The 17781-nt window shown below is 43.0% G+C and overlaps 1 protein-coding gene across 9 annotated transcripts in view; it reads right to left on the reverse strand.

The window, feature by feature from the left end:
* The window catches only part of MITF (melanocyte inducing transcription factor), a 99279-nt gene that overhangs the window by 42271 nt on the left and 39227 nt on the right, over window positions 1-17781 (reverse strand). For 4 of the 9 annotated variants that reach the window (XM_038149633.1, XM_038149636.1, XM_038149638.1 and 1 more), the window contains exon 2: window positions 1345-1591. In XM_038149633.1, coding sequence (XP_038005561.1) covers window positions 1345-1591 — 247 coding nt within the window. Of the gene's footprint in view, window positions 1-1344; window positions 1592-7483; window positions 7595-7633; window positions 13156-17781 lie in introns of those variants that run through there. The other 5 variants (XM_038149631.1, XM_038149629.1, XM_038149632.1 and 2 more) reach the window with 5 other exon arrangements.

Below are 17781 nucleotides of genomic sequence, written 5' to 3' on the forward strand. Positions count from 1 at the left end.
TCACAAAAAAAAAAACCCTATTTCATAGCACCTACACATCTGCTGGATCTGAATTACAACTACAGCCATTACCTGGAAACAAGCTGAAGAAATTGTTATACAGAAACATCATGAGTAATACACAAACATTAGACAAAACAATTCTTCCCAGACAATTTCAGACTCCTTACTATAGACTTATGCTCATGTGCTCAAAGAATATTATATTTAATTTTTAATGGAAACGTGTTTGTATGGAGAAAGAGAATTCAAAATTCAACTGCTGCCTTTTTGCTCCTAGATCACATACTGGATTATGACTCTACTATCCCAAATCAAGTGTTAGTCTTAGTGCTGACAACACAACACCATAATGCAGATTCAATAAATAAAATTATCCTATATTTTCCCCATAAACCTGTCACACAGACCCTTTAAAATCCTGAGCCAGCAAGTCTATTTTAAAACTGAATTTCTGACTGTATATCATTGGTATACAACAGCAACAAGCACAACATGAGCGGTTTGTCACCAAGCTCAGCAAACTTATGTGGTAAGAATATGCTCACTGACTAAACAACAAACTGTAATAAAAAGATCCAGCAATAATCCAAAGCAAACTCTACAAAACTGGTGAAAATCATATTTTCATTAAATATGTCAGCAAACTTCTCCAAAACATTTGACATTGTTTTACTCACACATTTCACGGTGCTTCAGCCTACTTGAATTTAAGCAGTGCGTGAAATCATCTCTTTTCTTATAGCTGTGCACGTTTCTCCCTGAGTAATTAGCACGCTACATCCCCTTTGACAGAGGGACACTAACAAGCTCCTACAGTTTCCAGTGGGACAAGGAATCCAAAGCTACTAATAGCAAACAAGTCATTTAAACAAAAAAAGGATTACAAAGACTCGTTGCAAGTAGCTGGAAACTCACCCATATTTCAGATTAAGGCTTTCCCAGGAGCTCTTTTGTAAAGAGTTTTGACTCCATCTTACAAAACTATTTCATTGTTTTCCTTTAAAAATCAAAACATTGATTTGTTATCTACTAATAATTTCTTCGTATTGAAAGAAATTAAGTACTAGAAAGATGGAGAAGCGTTTTCCAAAGGGAAAATGATGGAAAACTTCGTTTTGTTACAAAACCTCCCTCCGTAAATCTCAAAGTTGAAAGAAAACAAAAGTTATACAAACTTTTTTTAAAAAGTTTTTCCATTCTTTGCTACCAGGCCAACAAAACAAGCTGCAAACTAAGCCAGATTGCAGCTTATTTGCAAAACTTGGTTGCCGAAAACGCCTAGAACCACGTCCCAGTTAAATAAAGCGGTTTTGAGGAGTTCCTGAGCGGAAAGGTGCGTACCTTGAGGACCTCCATGGGCACCTGGGTGGCAGGGGGCAGGCTGGTGGGGACGCTGACGTTGATGGCAGGTGTCTGGCTCACGGGCACTCGCTGCTGCATGAACTGGGCTGCCTGCTGCTTCTGCTGCTGCTCCCGACGCTCCTGCTCCTGCATCTGCTCACGCATGAGCTGCTGTCGGAGCAGGATTCGTGAGGTCATGCTGGAGGAGCTTAAGGGAGGCTTGGAAGCGCCAGGATGCTCGGAATTGCTGTGGGAAGACCAGAGAAAGACAGCTCAGCTTCCACCAAGCGGGACGGCAGCTCCGGAGGCCAGAGCTGGTGGAGTTACAGAGGAACGTGGGGCGCGATGGGTGAGGATCCACGGCTCCGCGCGTGGGGAATTCGGAGCCGACCTACTTCAGGTACTCAGCGGCCACTTTAGGCTGCCTTAATTTGACTGCAGCCAAACCATTCCCCAAACGCCAACATCCAGCTGTAAAGAGCCATTTGCTCTTTCAAATTTTACAGCAACCGCCCACGAGAAAAACAAATGCGTTTATAGACAGTAGTAGGCACATTTATTACTTCTTCCTTAATAACAAAGAGCTGAAGCAAGTCTAATGATTGGTATGGATAATACTCTGGTCCAATGGTCTAACTCAAAGTAAAGTAAATCTACCTCTCCCATGAAAACACAACAAAACATAGTCCACTTATTTTCTGTATAATTCGACCTCAGGGTTGGACTCGGTGGCAGTGACTTTTCAGAGTCAGAAAACAGACCTCTACTTAAACCCAACTCTCACCCCAGGTCCCCCAGCATCTTCTGACCACCATCAGATACAAAAAAACAGGAAAAATAAACAACAGCACCAGCTTTATTACAGTCATACAAAGAGCAACAGGCTGGCCCAAGCCAGCACACAGCACAGCTTCACCACCTAAGAGATATTTCTACATCACTGGCAAACAAAACATGGGACAGACCATAGGACTTTGCCATGGACTGCAGGGACACTTTATAGAGCAACTCATCATTTTCTTAGCCCGCAGAACCAAAATCCATGGGCCATGCCCTGGAAGCCAGCAGTAACCCTCCTGGCTCTAGGAGGAAGCTGCTCTTGAAAGCCCCACCTCTGGCTCCAGTGCTGATACCTGTGGGATGCTGACAGGACACGCAAGTCTGGGAGCCAGCATCCCTTCCAGGTCTTGCTGCTTGTGCTGTGACAGCAAGAGCCAGCACTGCTGGAAGTTTTTGGCTTTGTTTAGGACTGATGTTGAACACAGTTCAGGGCAGAAACAAAAAAAAAGGAGAACCCACGCTTACCGCCCCAAGAGATCAAACTCTGCTCTTCCAGAGCACACATTTTGGGGGCAGGGAGGCAGGGGACCATCTTGCTATTTAAGACCTGTCATGTTGAAACATTCACAGAGACACTGATCCTTTTGATAAAACAAGAGAAAACCTTTGTGGTGAAACTAATGCAGCTGCGGAATAATCGTACTAATTAGCTGCTCAAGACAAGTCATTGACTGTGATACTTGTAAAAAACACTCCTTTTCAATTAAGGGTGAAGCATTCTCACATCTAAATCCAGCAGCTTGTTTTCTGGCTGCACATCTAAACCACTTTCACATTTCCAAACCTAAGAGATGCTTTACAGCCATGACCAGGATAGTTATAGATCAGTGGTCTCCCAACTGGTTTGATTATGCATTCCTACCAGAATGTCTGAACATGCATCCTCAAAATGTTTACTTATTTATTTATGAACTATATACATGTATTGCTGAAGTGCTCATAACTTCTTTCTGCCCACTAACAACACTGTGCATCCCACTTCAGAGACCACTGTAATACATGAGGAAAAAAAAAGCCACCCAAATGCTGCATTCAGGGAAGGATTCATTCTCCTCATGTTGGAAAAAGGCCAGTTTTGTACCACACTTGTCAGCATTCTCATTTGTGTGCTACTGGCAATTTTTACAGATACCTAATGTTGCAAAATTGGTAACCCAGCAGTTCCACCCACCTTCTTTCATTTTGAACTGCTTCTCCGCCTACCAAAGCCAAGTGTGCTGGAAACCATCTCAGAAGAACCTTCCCATATACAATAATGTTGGTGAAAGAGAGGGAGCAGGAAGGAGAAATTATTCCCACAGCATTTCAAACAGCTCCTGCCAAGAACCTCATCTTGCTCACACAACTATTTTACCTACTTGCACCAAGCGTCCTTGTAGCTTCCTGCAGGTGATTCAGGGCTCTACTGTTGATCAAAAATTATAAACAAAAGCTTCAAGTACTGTGTCTCTTAACGAGACAACAGTCTCAGAAAATGCCATCTTGCCAAATTCTTCCCCAAAGGGCAAATATGCTCCCAGGCTTTATTTCCTCTGCAATTCTGCTCAGTATTTTACATGGTAAAGAGGCAGACGAGGCCTGAAGGCAGAGAGTGGGGACAGCCACGTGCTGCCAGACTGCAGCTACTGCCACAGCATCATGGAATTGTTTAGGTTGGAAGAGATCTCCAGGATCATCAGGTCCAACCATTAACCCAGCACTGCCAAGCCCACCACTAAACCATGTCCCCAAGTGCCACATCTACGTGTCTTTCAAATACCTCCAGTGATGGTGACTCAACCATCTCCCTGACAGGCGGTTCCAGTGCTTGGCAACCCTTTCAGTGAAGAAATTCTTTGTAATGTTCAATCTAAACTTCCTCTGGCACAACTTGGGGCCATCTCCTCTTTTCCTACCCATTTCCTAACTGGGAAAGGGAGATGGGCACCCAACCATCACACCATCAGTGCAGGTGAGTTCAAATAATGCTTATTCTGGGATAAAAGCTGCTGCACAACACCTGCCTGCCTAACCAGATGCTTCTGTCACAAGCACTGGGAAGGAACATGGACAGATTTCCTGTTATTTATTCCCAGGTGTCTGCAAAGCTCCTCCTGTGTGCACGGCAGTCTCCCCACACCAGCATTCCTTCCACCCGCCATGAGTGGCACTGATCAAACATGGAAAACACTTCTAAACTTTGGTACCTCTTCCTCTAAGTCTGTCCCATACATCACACAGGTCATTCTCCCATCCAGCTTCCCCTCTACATCACATCTGCTCATCTCCTCAAGCACAGAATAGAAGGAACAGAAGAAGGTTTGGGTTTGGGTTTCATGACCTCTACAGAGCCAACAGGAGGGTTGTCAGAAACTCACTTTTCCAACCAAAGAAGCAATTAAAGCTTGTTCTTTCTAAAGCTTCATCCAGAGAGTTTTGAAAATGGTCATTTTTAAAGCTTCTTGACCCTTACTTGCTGGTGCACAGGCAGATGTCCCGTGAGCACTCTCAGTGCCATGTACCACAGAACAATCCAGAGTGGACACGTGGATCCAAAACTCCCCTACACGAACTGATTCACCCCCAGATTACGTGGAGCCAGGAGCAGAGCCCACACACAGCTAATACACGATGCAATTCAGATACTTCCTGCAAACAGTTTATGGAAACCATCTAATTGCAATAAATGAAACCGACTCATCCTTTTAATTGACACATGATTAAACCAGTTATCCATTAGCACTCTAATAAGCACGATGCAATACAGACTAGGAGTTATTAGTTATGTGTCATGAGCCGATCCAATTAATCATGAAGTGATAAAGCTTTATTAAATAGTTTAAATTACATATCCTTTGCACAGATGCCTGGGAAATGTTAGCTACTGCATACATGAGTTATTATGCAGGTAGCCATTACATAATAAAAGGCAACTGATCACATTAAAATCAAGTTTGATTTTGTTGCCATCAACCCACAGAGACCATAACCTTCCCAGATGTTTACTGATTATTTTATCTGTCCCCTTAGGCAAAAAGACAAACTCATCTTTCGTTGGACAGTTTTGTTTTCAGATTCTATAAATTGATCAAACAAATGCTCTGGTTCACATGCATTAGTTATGAGTTATCTGATGTACAAGCATTATTTTGCACTATCTATGCATTGATTAAGAAACTTCTCTGGAGACTTTGAACTGGGAAAAAAATTAACTCAACTTCGCTTTTTAACTACTTTAGAAATTTTTTTGAATACTTTTAAGAAAAAAAATGTCTCCAATGTAATGTTTCTTACACCAATTAGACAAAGAGCCTTCAAAGTCACTTGTTCGGGACAGGATGGACTATCCTGCTCTTAACTGAGAAACGGCACATAAGAGGGAGGCTGCTGCTCTCATCCCTCCATTCATGCCAAATGCTTGTTAATGGGTTAGTCCACTGAGAAATCAGCCAAGAAAAGCAGATTTAGCACCTCAAGAAATCCACTGAGCTGCATCAGATCTCAGAGGTAAGAAATAACACCAGATTTAAAAGCTTTTGTTTATGTCTTACCCTTATCCCATTCATAATTAATCATAGAGAAAATAAAGACATCCACATTTGAGTTGTAATGCTGGCAACCTCTCATCTCCTTGCTTTAAAGATTAAGATTGTTCTATGCTATAATGGTGGATACTTAAATACTTGACCTCCAGAAGACATTTTCAGAGACCACCACCCAGCTCCCAACATCACTCGTAGAAAATCACTAGAGTTTCTTCAAAATTAAAGTTGATTTGTACAAATTCTGTTTTCAATCTACCAAGCAGTAAAACCTCAAGAAGCTTTTGTTCCCTGTACAGCATATGTGGCTGAAGCAGCAATGTCTGTATTAGCTTCTGACCTGCCAGCCAGCAATGCTGTTTGCCTCACAAAGAAGCGACAGAAAAGCAAAGAACAGCAAAAGAAAAAACTAAATGCAAGGAAGAGTCAGATTGCACACACCACCACCACTCCAAAAAAAAAAAGTCTAATACAAAACACAAAAAGTCCACAAACAATAAAAAAAAAAAAAAAAACCCTACACAATCCCTTTTCCCCTTCAGCCAAGGTAAGGGATTCCAACTACTACAGCAATTTCCCTGCAGCACTTTGTACTTCATTCCTAACATTTAATAATTGATTGTGGGTTACGGCGACGCTCCGCTCACCGCCAACTGCCTGGCGCTGCTTGAAGTATCAATGCAAAAAAAACAAGCCCAAGATTTGGCACCCTCCTACGTCCTGACTTGCCAAGGACAAAGCAGTTACAAAAACGGTGTGGAGACCTTTATCAGCCTTTATAATAAAGCCAGGACTTCGTTTCAGGCTCCTACATGAAAGGTTTCCGCACTTGAAGGTTACATGTTTAAAGAAATGGGCTGCCTGCCCCTGCTCCATCATCGAGGTGAATGTTTTCTGGGCCTCCTAAAATGCTTTTGTATCCTGACCTGCACTGCTTGCCTTGCGCCATGGGCTGCACCCACAGAACAGAACACAGCCCATAAGGCACCCACCCACCTGCCTGGATGCACTGAGTGCACCTGGTTGAGGAGGGAAGGCAGAATCCTGCAACATCCATCCACCATGCACACCTACTACACTGAGGAGATAAGGGTTGAATTTCAAATCAAATTATTTCAGAGGACCAACCTGCTTTGAAAAAAAAAATAAAAACAACACCCCCCCGCAAAACCCCTCCAATAAAACTCAACCCCACAAACAAAAATATTCAATCCTCAGAATTTTTTTTAAGTTGTTGTACACCATGTAGTAGTTTTCCATTTTTCTTCCTGTCTTTAAAACACACCTTCACAAGTGGCTGAACATAATGCTTTCTGAACTTAATGAAAACCTCTCTCATGACCCAGGAGCACTCAGTAAATAATTATTAAGCTCTGGAGGTGGCTTTTGCATGAGTGTTGACTTAATAAAATGCCGTAAGTTGATCTGCTTGAATGCCCATTTACTTGGGGACACAGCTTGCAGTATAGCCTGGAAAGCTTGATCTTGTCCAGGTTAAGGAACAAGGTAAAATTAAGAGGTTCGATCCAGAAGCTGCAAAGGTCACATTTTACAATCCTTTACTAATATTGCTGATAAAAGGGAGATGAAAAATTGCAAACCTAAAGTATCCTCAAAGACTTGCATATTATAACAGTGATAAATACACCAAGTCTTTTTACTCAGAAACTGAACCTCTCTTAACCCAAATCTGTGGTTTTGTCATCTCAGAATTGGAGACATACATATGTATATATATTTAAACACAGTCTTCCCGTCCTGAAAGTCCCCATCAGTACCTGAGCTGGTCAGCCCAGCTGCTGTGGCTCGGCAGAAGACAGTGACCAGTCCCAAGCACAGGAATCCTCAATTCCCAGAGCACAACCTCCACCACGCCAAACCAACCCCGCAATCATCCGCTCACGGCGCCCCGGCAACGCATCACTCACAGACAGAGGCTGTCAAAGGAGCAGGGCATGAACATCTGAACAGCTTCCATCTTTCCCCCCAAATTTGGTGTCCAAGGGCTAGTGCTGAGCACCCCCGGGTGAAAGCCAAGCGGCGTCCTGGCCGGCTGTGTCTCCAGGGGAGGCTCCAGATAAGGACCTGGCAACTCCAATCCCCACGGAGCAGCAGCTCCCGGCACTGCAGACCTGTGCAATCCAGCACCTACCGAGGAGAAAACAACGGGCTTGAGGCAGCACGGCCGGGGGGTACCACGAAAGGACTCCAAAACAGCCCAGGAGTTTGGAGCCAGCATCTTGCTGCATCCTGTCTCACCTGCATGGGAGCGCCGCGCAGCCTCCTGATGGGCACCTGGATCCGCAGGGTTTGGGGTAAATTCCCGGCACTGCCGTGGGCTGAGAGGATCCCAGGGGCTGCACCACCCTCACCGCCCCGCAAGGAATGGGAGAAACCGAAGACACGGGCTGGCATTGAAAGCACTTCTCCCATTCATTAATTAAAAGGGGTGTGATCAGGCCATTAACACCATCAGCGGATAAGGGCTGTCTGTAACAGCACCGTTTTCTCACGATCTTTATCACCAAAAAGATGAAGGGAAAGGGTGGGTGCAAGACAAATTTGTTTTCTGGGATGTAACTTCTTCGCATTCAAGGTTCACCTAGGCGAACCTCCGCCTAGGAACCACTGGACACGCATCTCTCAAGAGCTTGAACTACATCTGCAGTGGTTCAGAGTCGATGTGACAGTGCACACACCATTTCCCCAGCTCCACCTCTGCTCAAACAGGCTGGAAAAGATCATGCAGCTACACAAATACCTCAAGCTCCTAAAATTGTCCCATGAAGGGCTAAAGGAATTTAAAATGTAGCTGACTGCATTACCTGATATTCGTTTGATGCTTGTCTTCAAACTTTGGAAGTTTCCATCACAAACTCAGAGAAAATATTACCAAAAAATAAAAGAGGAAAAAAAAGGCATGATGCAGATTTGCCTTCCACTTCAAAGTCTGACCTTGTTAAAGGCTTTTTGAATCATTTTTCAGACATCACATCTATGGGCACTTCCCTCTCTAAAGGGCTCTACACAAATTTGCAAAACAAAAAGCCAGATTGCTAAAACAACCAAAACGTGATAAAAGAAAAGGCGAGGAGAGATAAGGCTCCACTAGCAATCTCTGTAGTTTTTGATTTTGTAATGCAGAATTTACCTTTTTTAATCTGGGTAAACAGCGATGATAACACTGTCGCTGACAGGGAAGATGACGTATGACCACCACACTTTTTGATACTTTACAACTACACAGTGCCCAGGTCTGGCTTCACAGCACCTTTCCATCGTATCTTGGTTTAGAAATTACCACTTCCACAGCCGGACAGCAAGTTTATTCACAGAGGCAGCTTTCAGCAGAAGATAAGGCTCAACCACGTAGTGTCCACAGCTTGTATCCATAATTCACATGCCCAGACCCCTTCCCAGCTAAAAAGCCATGGTGTCCCTCAATGCTTACCAGGACCAGCAATTCCCAGCCTAAACCCTTCCATTCATGCAAGGTTTTCTGCTTTCTGACTCCACTGTTACAGCACTATTCAAGGCTTTCCAAAGAGGATGAGGCAGCTGGAAGCCTCATCTCCTGCAGATGACATCCTCACTCTGGCATGCTGAGCAAACAGGATCTTGAGGAGCAAAAGGGAAAGTGTTTATGGAAGATTTGCTTTAAATGATTAAGAATCCCAAACAGTCATGATGAGAACCACACAGTGGATTCTGCGCTCAGTATGTCGGCATCATCAGCACGTAGGACTTGCTCACAACACTAAAAACAACATGCAAGGGAACAAACAACCCATCACTGCAATAATTTTAACATTAAACCAGTCCTGGACAGATATTATGCAAACTCTCACTTCAGTCTCTAGCCACAGCACTAGCTGTTCATTACTGGACCTGATCAGATCAGCAAATGTCTTTAGCAACTCTTCTTTCTAACAAAGCAACTCCCCAGGCTGCATAAACCAATTCCTCAGCGTCCCCATGCTAGGAACAAACTTCAATTTTAGAGTCCCTTAAGCATTGCTTGAGTTTCTTCTACCTTTTTATCTATTTGTGGCAAAGTTGTTGGGGCAAAGAGGATTGTGCAAGCTGAACTACTTGGGGTGGGGGTAAAAAAGCCCTTATTCAGCAACAAGTTCCTTTACCAACCGCTTGGATATTTACACTGCAATTACGATTTGCAATTGCAGGACAGATGTGCCAGACTTACTGCCTTGGGTTTTCACAGCACAGACAGGAAGGTGGGATAAGCTCCAGCTGTCCATGCAGGGAAGCATTAGTGATGTTTACAAACTTGCTAATTGAGGCAAAGCAAAATGGAGGAATTGCCCAACTGCAAACAACCAAAGACAGGCAGCCTTCAATTCCCTTGCTTAGGCCACTCAATGCCCCCACAACATCCCTGACGTGGGAGAATCCCAAACCAAGGCTCCTGGAGGAAGCAAACTTTCTCATTCATCAGGCATCATTGCTATGCTGTCAGCAGCATCCTCAGTACAGGCACAATCAGTAAAGAGCCCTTCTGTCACCAGGTACCTCTCCCAAATCCCAAGCTTGGGGATTCCCAAAGTTGGGTACAGTTGCTATGTGCTTACAACCCCAGAGTGTGTGCACTGTGGGGCAGGATGGCTGGGGCAGGACAGTGCAAACACCATTTGGAGGGACCTTTTCACCTGCCATCCAACAGCTGCAAATTCTGTTTTAAATTTGTCACATTTGCAGGAACTGCAGTGTTTCACAGAAATATTTGGCATTGATTTAAAACCTTCAGCACTGGGGAATTGCATCTCCAAGGACTATTATGGTAATTCCTCCTCTTCCCTCATCAAAATAATTCTGCATCTTGTTTCAAGCCAGAAACTGCTCATGAACATCAGAGAGGGAATGAGGAAAATAATTACTTAAACATGGGGTGACATGTAAATAAAAGAAATACCAAATGAAAACCATGGTACAGAATGAAGTCTCATTCAAAATAAAAACATGCAAGCAACATTTATACTTCTTGATTACACGAAGTCAAAAATACATACAAAAAGATCCACCCTAACCTATTTATAGGTCTTTTAACACCTCCAATATGGCCCTGCTAATACACAGCCTTAATTGAATTTTGCAATCACCCTTCTGCTCTGCATGTCTTATGCTGCATCTAAAATGCACAAGCACATCTCAAAGAGGAGACATCAGGAAAAATCTTCAGAAATAACTTTATGCAACCAAATATAATCTCAGAAATTAACACAGCTGCTGAGTTTCTAGAAAATGGGATTTTCTCAAGTAAAACTGTTCAGCACAGCCCATGTTTTGCACAATTCAGTGACAACTAAGCAATGTTGTCTGTGCCACTTGTAGCAGGAACACCAGTTCTTACTTTTCAAAATACATTACAGCCCTTGGTTTACTTTTGAAAAAACAGCAGCCAACTCAAAACTATTTACAAGCCTGTCAGACCCTCCTAATCTGTTCTGCACTGCCAGAAGCACAGCACTTGAATGGCTATTTCTGTTCAAAGCTATATTTGTTGTGGAACTACTGCAAACTCCTGAATCATGTAAACAGAGGCAGGAGCCAAAAAAATGTTTCACTGGACTTGAAGTTCACATCTGCCTTAGTTACTAGGACAAAAAAATAAAGGCAGGGCTTAGCTTATAACCAATAATTCCTGCAAAGACTACAGTTAATCATGCATTCCTGCAACAGGGTTTTGTTTAATCTGGTTTACTTAGCATTTGTGACCTTGGCAAAGTACCTGCTGGAGCACCCACCATTGTTGTGGAGCAGCATTTCACACCTTCTGTTATTTTAGGCTTCAGCAGGCACTGAACAGTGCTACATTAGTGAGCCAGGTTCATAAACATGCAGCAAAGTCACCTGGAAATGATGTGCAGCTCCAGACTTGCTGGAGCCCAGCAGCCAACTGTACTGCTGTCCCTAAAAAGCAGTGTTGTAGCAGCTCTCAGTCAGGATCTGCAGCTGCATCTTTGGGGCAAATGTGCTGCTGGAGCAAAGTGACCCTGCCTCTTCTTCATCTTCTTGGCTCAGAAAAGTCAGTGCTACAAACCCTGCCTTCACCTCAGCCTACCAGTGTGGAAGAAAACCTCACCTTCTCAGCACCTTCCATTCCTCACGATCCTCCTCCAGCAGCAACAATCCCCAATATTCCCAGCATGCTGGAAACCATGAAAACCCCCAAAACAACAGTGAAAACCCACAGAGATGCTTGATCCCAAGTTCCCACTGATCTACCACTTCAGGCAGGCACCAATTCTGCCCAGTGGTCTTTGGCACTGAGGTACTGCAGGCAGGAGGACAAGCAGCATGTGCTTGGATAAGAATGGGACATCACAGGTGGATTAAGGAAAATAAAAAAATGTTTCCTTCATAACCCACATAAGAAGTCTGGATTAAACTGTAGTAGATTTTTGGTTTTTTTTCATACAACCATTATTGAATTCAGAAATTTATCGGCTGCCTGATACTTAGTTGCCAATATATATCTAATACACTGAAAATATTTTTCCCTTCCACATTCAGGAACTGCAACTGGCTTTGCAAGTCTTCAGGGGAGGAAAAAAAAATTATATAAACTCCAGAACAAACAAGATGATTTGCTATTCTTTCTTGCTTTTAAAAGCAGATAATGCAAGCATAAATGGGTAACAGCTTTTATCATCTATCTTACTATAGTTTATTTTTGTACAAATCTTGAACTTCATCTTAAACTAAGATATTCTACCTTAAAAGTGTTATACTTCTGTGCCACTTCCCTTCACACAGCTACAACCTGGCTACAGAATTCCTAATCTTAATAGAAGGATATATATTTAAATTTGCCTTGAATTGACACTACAGACTACTTTAAGCTGCATTAAAGCCAGTATTATCCTGCACACGTTTTCAGAGTACCAAAAATGAACATCAGCTGTCAATGCCAGAGTTATTCAATTAACACTTGCACAGCCAAAGCACTTTGCAATCCTATACACAACCTGCCAAAACAAACCCCAAAACAAAAGCAGCCAAAAAAGCAACCTCCATGCCTGGACTAGGGGAAGGCAGCTTCTGTAGGATTTCTCATTTGGCCAGCTCCCAGATATCTCCCTTTCCACACTAGATGGAGCTTTGTCCCCTCTTCCCCAGCCGTCTGGCAGAGCCCTGAGCTGGGATAAAAAGGGTAAAGAGGCAAAGGGTGAAACAGCAGCGTCACCCCAAATAAACACTGCAGCAGCGGCTTCAGGAACAGCAAGATATCAGCGAGGACCTGGGCTCCCACCCTGCCCTCCTGCCTCTCTGATTTTAACACAGTCCTGTTTTGCCATTTTTGAAGAATGGAAGATTTCAACAATTCCAAGTCCCAATCCATGCTGAGCTCCTACCAGCCTTTACCATGGCTGCAAGGCACGGCCTGAGCTCACACCACAGTCAAATTACACTTCTTCTCCTCCCCTTATAAAGGGACAGCATTTAAGCTTACTACCAGATTACACACCTGAATTGCTCACTGGCTTTCCTGTATCCCTCTTCATATTCCCAGTTATTTTCATTCAAAATAAGCTCTTCAATCTCTTCTCTATTAACCTGAAACATCTGCTCCAAACGCCTCTGCTCAGGCTCCAGGCTTGGATCCACTGACACTTCAGAGAAGCAACTCATGGATAAAATTCCCCTGGACTTGTATCTGCTGGATTTGGTCTGTATTGTTTCAGATCACAGGTCAAGAGAAACAGCTCATCCTTCTGGTGAGCTGCCACAACTCCATTAGGATCTTTCAAAGCACAACAGGATATGGTACATCATCTGTATTTCCCTGATGAATTTAAACTCAATGGGACTGAGAGGAGCCCAGGGGAATGAGTCACTCCCGATGTCACAAGTGGCCAAGCACTGCAAAGCACAAAAAGCAGCAGCCTCAGGCTGTATTAGACAAGGCAATGCCAGAGAGGATGGAGAAGCACGGTGTTCCAAGAGCAAAACCTGCGTGTGCCTTGTGGGCAAGGGCTCCTGCTTGGGTACCATGCTCAAGAACATGGAGCTAAAATTGAGGGGAGAAGGGAAACAAGCCCACGTTATAGTGGGAAGCTAAAGAAAAGTTTGGAGGTTGACAGGAATGAGCGTTGCTGTCTATAAATACAGCAGAGAAACAAACACCCAGGAGAGAACAACCCTGGCACGTCACCAAGCGATATAAACCAGCCATGAACAAGATTAAATTGGCATCAACACTCTCATTCTGAGAAGTTCAGACCTGAAACCATTTCCAGCTGGAGGACTGGTGAAGGAACAACATGCTCCTTTGCAAATAAAGACTGGTTGCCTAATCAAAGTAGGTCACTGTGGAATAAAGCAGCCAGCAATGAATTGCAGGACAGAGAATCACAGAATCAATAAGGTTGGAGAAGGCCTTCAAGATCATCAAGCCCAACCTTTGACCAACCACCACCTTGTGAACCGGAACAGAGCACTGAGTGCCATGTCCAGCCATTCCCTGAACACAGAAGATGCCCTGCAGCCAGAGGCTCCAAAAGGACAGATGCAGAGCAAAGCAAACTCTTAGGCAGAGCAGATGGATCTGAAGAAGTGCTGGAATATTGCACACAACAGGAGCTCTTCCTTCACATACACCGTGCTGGATTAAAGCAGTAAATAACACCTCAAAATGCAACCCCTCCTTTTAAAATAAAAGATTAGAGGTTCCCCCAAAACAAACAAATTCAAGAAATATCTACTACAAAAAGAGACATCCTAAAGTAGACAGAAGGCATGCAGAGCAGGAGGTTTCATCCAGAGCACATTTAAGAGGGATACCTTTTGAAGGCAAGACAGCACCTGGAAGGTCCAACAGCCACCATCACCCATAATGACTTCCAACACAAGGGGCAGAGCACCTTGGGGACACACAGCCTGGCCAGTACAGACAGAAGGGGAAACCACACCTTTAAATCTCAACAGCCATGTCCTGTTATCCTACTCAGCACTGACAAGCACCACAGAACTGAAGCTGAAGCTGCCAGGCTCTTACAACACCTGCTCACAGGCTTAGCAGAGAAGAACCTTTCAGTTTGTCACAGCAGCATGAAAACCCAAACCTCTGACAGCCTGTAACAGTTCAACATCCTGAATATGCCATCCAAAATTTCCCCTGAAGTACAAGAGTGGACCATAATGAAAACACCTTCACTGACCATGTTATTTCCAGCCTGGGAACAAAGAACTCCAGCCTCCGGTGTGCTTTTAATACAGGCTAATTTATTCTGAAAAAAGTAATAATTAAGTACACAAAACCAAAGTATGGAACCTGAAAAACACCTTCCTGTCTGGCAGAGCAAGTGCTTTCTAAGGACACTTAGACTAGCTCCTGATGCTAAAATCGTTTATTAAAAGTAACTCAGGAAAAGCAAAGATAATCTCAAAAATATACAGAAATGCTAGGCTGAAAAAGTTACACTGAAAAAAAAAAAAACAAAGCAGATCAAATGCATTAATACATTCCTGCAATTAAATTAAGTCCATATCCAAGTTGTTTCAAACTGAAGTCTTTAATATTTGAGTGATTATGTATGTTTTTAAAAATCTTACAAGTGTTAAGTACTACTAAAAAACCAGCACATTAAATCTTTACAGCCTGGGATTGAGAAATTCCCTGAAACAAGAGGAAAAAAGCCTTAGGCAGAAAACCATAATAATCAATTTTCTCCACCCATCCCACCACATGCCTCTGCAGAACCAGCATCAGGTAAATTGGGGATTGCAGAGTCAGCCAGAATAAAGCAGTTCCCAGGCCAAAGGGCTTTCAACCAGGTCCAAGACCTTGGTACTGTGGTGGCCCAGGACAAAAAATGCAGATGAAGCACTAGCAAGTGCCAGAAGGGAGGTGCTGACACCAAAACCAGCCTGACAGTTACTTCTTCAGGTAAACTGTACCACTCCTTAGTTAAGAAAAACCTCAGCATACTACCATTAAAAATAAAAAGACAATGAAAGGCTACTGTGATTCCAATGAATGCTTGAGAGGGTGAAAAAAAAAAGCCCTTTCCATGTCCACATGCAAGTAACAGCTGGAGATGGCAGGGATGGGGTGAACAGCCTTAGCCTGGTGAAAAAACAGGTTTTAAGAACAAAAATTCCTGGATTTATCATTTTCTCATTGCATTATTCAACAGCAGCATCATTTTATCAACCCCTCAAATACTACCCTCCAAGAAGCAATACACGAGGGGTTTTCTATAAGGTTTTCCATAATCACTAGAGCACCAAAAAAAAAAAATATATGTTGGCAGAAAACTGATAGGTTTTCTACAGCAAAGTCCCTCTTTATAATTTTCATTTGAGATTAAATGTAATAAAGTTCCTTAGGACTAAAAAAAACAAATCGCAAATCTAAGGTGGATCCCAACCTGCAGGCATTTTTCTATCAATTAACATTTCACATGCAAAAAAAAAAAAAAAGTAAACAGTGAAGTTCAAGCCAGAACGAAGTTCTTTCCTCATTTCAATTAAAAACATGAATACAACTATTTATCTTAAAATAGTTTGAGCAACCTGGTCTAGTGGAAGGTGTCCCTGCCCATGGCAGGGGGGTTGAAACTAGATGATCTTTAAGGTCCCTTCCAACCCAAACCAATCTATTATTGCAGGATTCCCAGTGGTGTTGGGAAGCTATAGATGCATGGGAAGAAGACAAGGAAATGAAAAGCAAAACAAAGCGCCTCCAGAAAACAGATTTAAAACTGTATTTCCGCATGGCAACAAAGAAACATGCTGCTTGGAAACACCCTTCCACTTCTGTTTAACATAATGGTGGTGGGAATTCCTGCCAAAGTAAACTTCAAAAATTTGTTTGCCACGGAGGAAAACCGAGCAAACTGGAGTTCTGTGTGCAGAATCCTGTTTCAAGAGGGTGAAGGTTTCTTTGTTCCCTCTAGTGCCAGGTCACTTCAAACTTTTGTGCCTACATACTTTATTATGCTTGCAAAACCTTCAAAACGATAAAAAGAAAGAAAACTAGAGGATGAAAAAGCTTAATAACCCACTCCCACAAACCAAAAAAGCTTTCCAACACGCCATGGGTAAAAATATTACCAAGTTTGACATCTTTCTTATTCTATCAGTCTTCTTCCAAAAGTTTGGCATCTTTGAAACCGAAATATTGTTCACACAGTGCAGAGAGAAGGTTTGTTTTTTTGAAAAATGTTTGCATGAAATCCAGGAAAAAAAAGATGTATTTAAAACGTTGGTGCAAATTACATAATCAGTCCTCTTAGAATTCAGTTTCTGGCCATTAACAACCGTAGCTACAGATAAGACCTTTTATTCAATTATCATGCTAAATTTCACATTTCTGTAAGCAGCATGATAAAGCAGCTCAATGACTCCTCCCCTGCTTATCTGTTATCCCAGTATCATCTCTGACACTAGAAAAATAATTGCAATTTTCTAGGTTCTGGCTCAGCTGCCCCAAAAGATCCCAGTGCACTAACAAGAGCTTTTCTTCTGCATCTCTCTTTTCCAGTTAGGTCTTCTGCAATTCCATGGTTTTAAGTTTGTATCTTCAGCATGTAGACGTGGGCAAACAGCAATTCCTGCAATTTGTTACTTATTCAAGATATTTCTCATGGTGTTTGTCATACCAACCTCAGGAAGGGGAGTTAAACTCAAATTGCAAATCAGACTTTTAACTGCTGTAGGATTGGGGAGAAAAAGAGGCTGGTTGAGATTATTAGACAGCAACTCTCACGGAGCATTTAATTCCAGCATTAAATTCAGGCATGGATTCAGCACATCACAACCAAACTAAGGTGGGACATGGTCCCAAACCCAAGGAAATCAATAGGAGAATTTCATTCTGATTTCCCATAGAGTCTTTGGACATGCCACAGCATTTTGAGCCCAAAACCTGCCTGCCTTGCTGCACCTGAGGAAACTGCCCTCACAGGCAGCGTGGATCCCCCCACATACAGAGTCAGCTCTGCAGTCCACAGCATCTGCCACGGAGCAAACCCTGACCCAGCTGGCTGCACATGAAAGCACATGCAAAAGGTCTTGTTCACGCTTGTTCAGCTGGTTTGAAAAAGAAAAAGAA

This window comes from Motacilla alba, chromosome 12, assembly GCF_015832195.1.
Source record: "Motacilla alba alba isolate MOTALB_02 chromosome 12, Motacilla_alba_V1.0_pri, whole genome shotgun sequence".
In the NCBI taxonomy this organism is placed as follows: domain Eukaryota; kingdom Metazoa; phylum Chordata; class Aves; order Passeriformes; family Motacillidae; genus Motacilla; species Motacilla alba.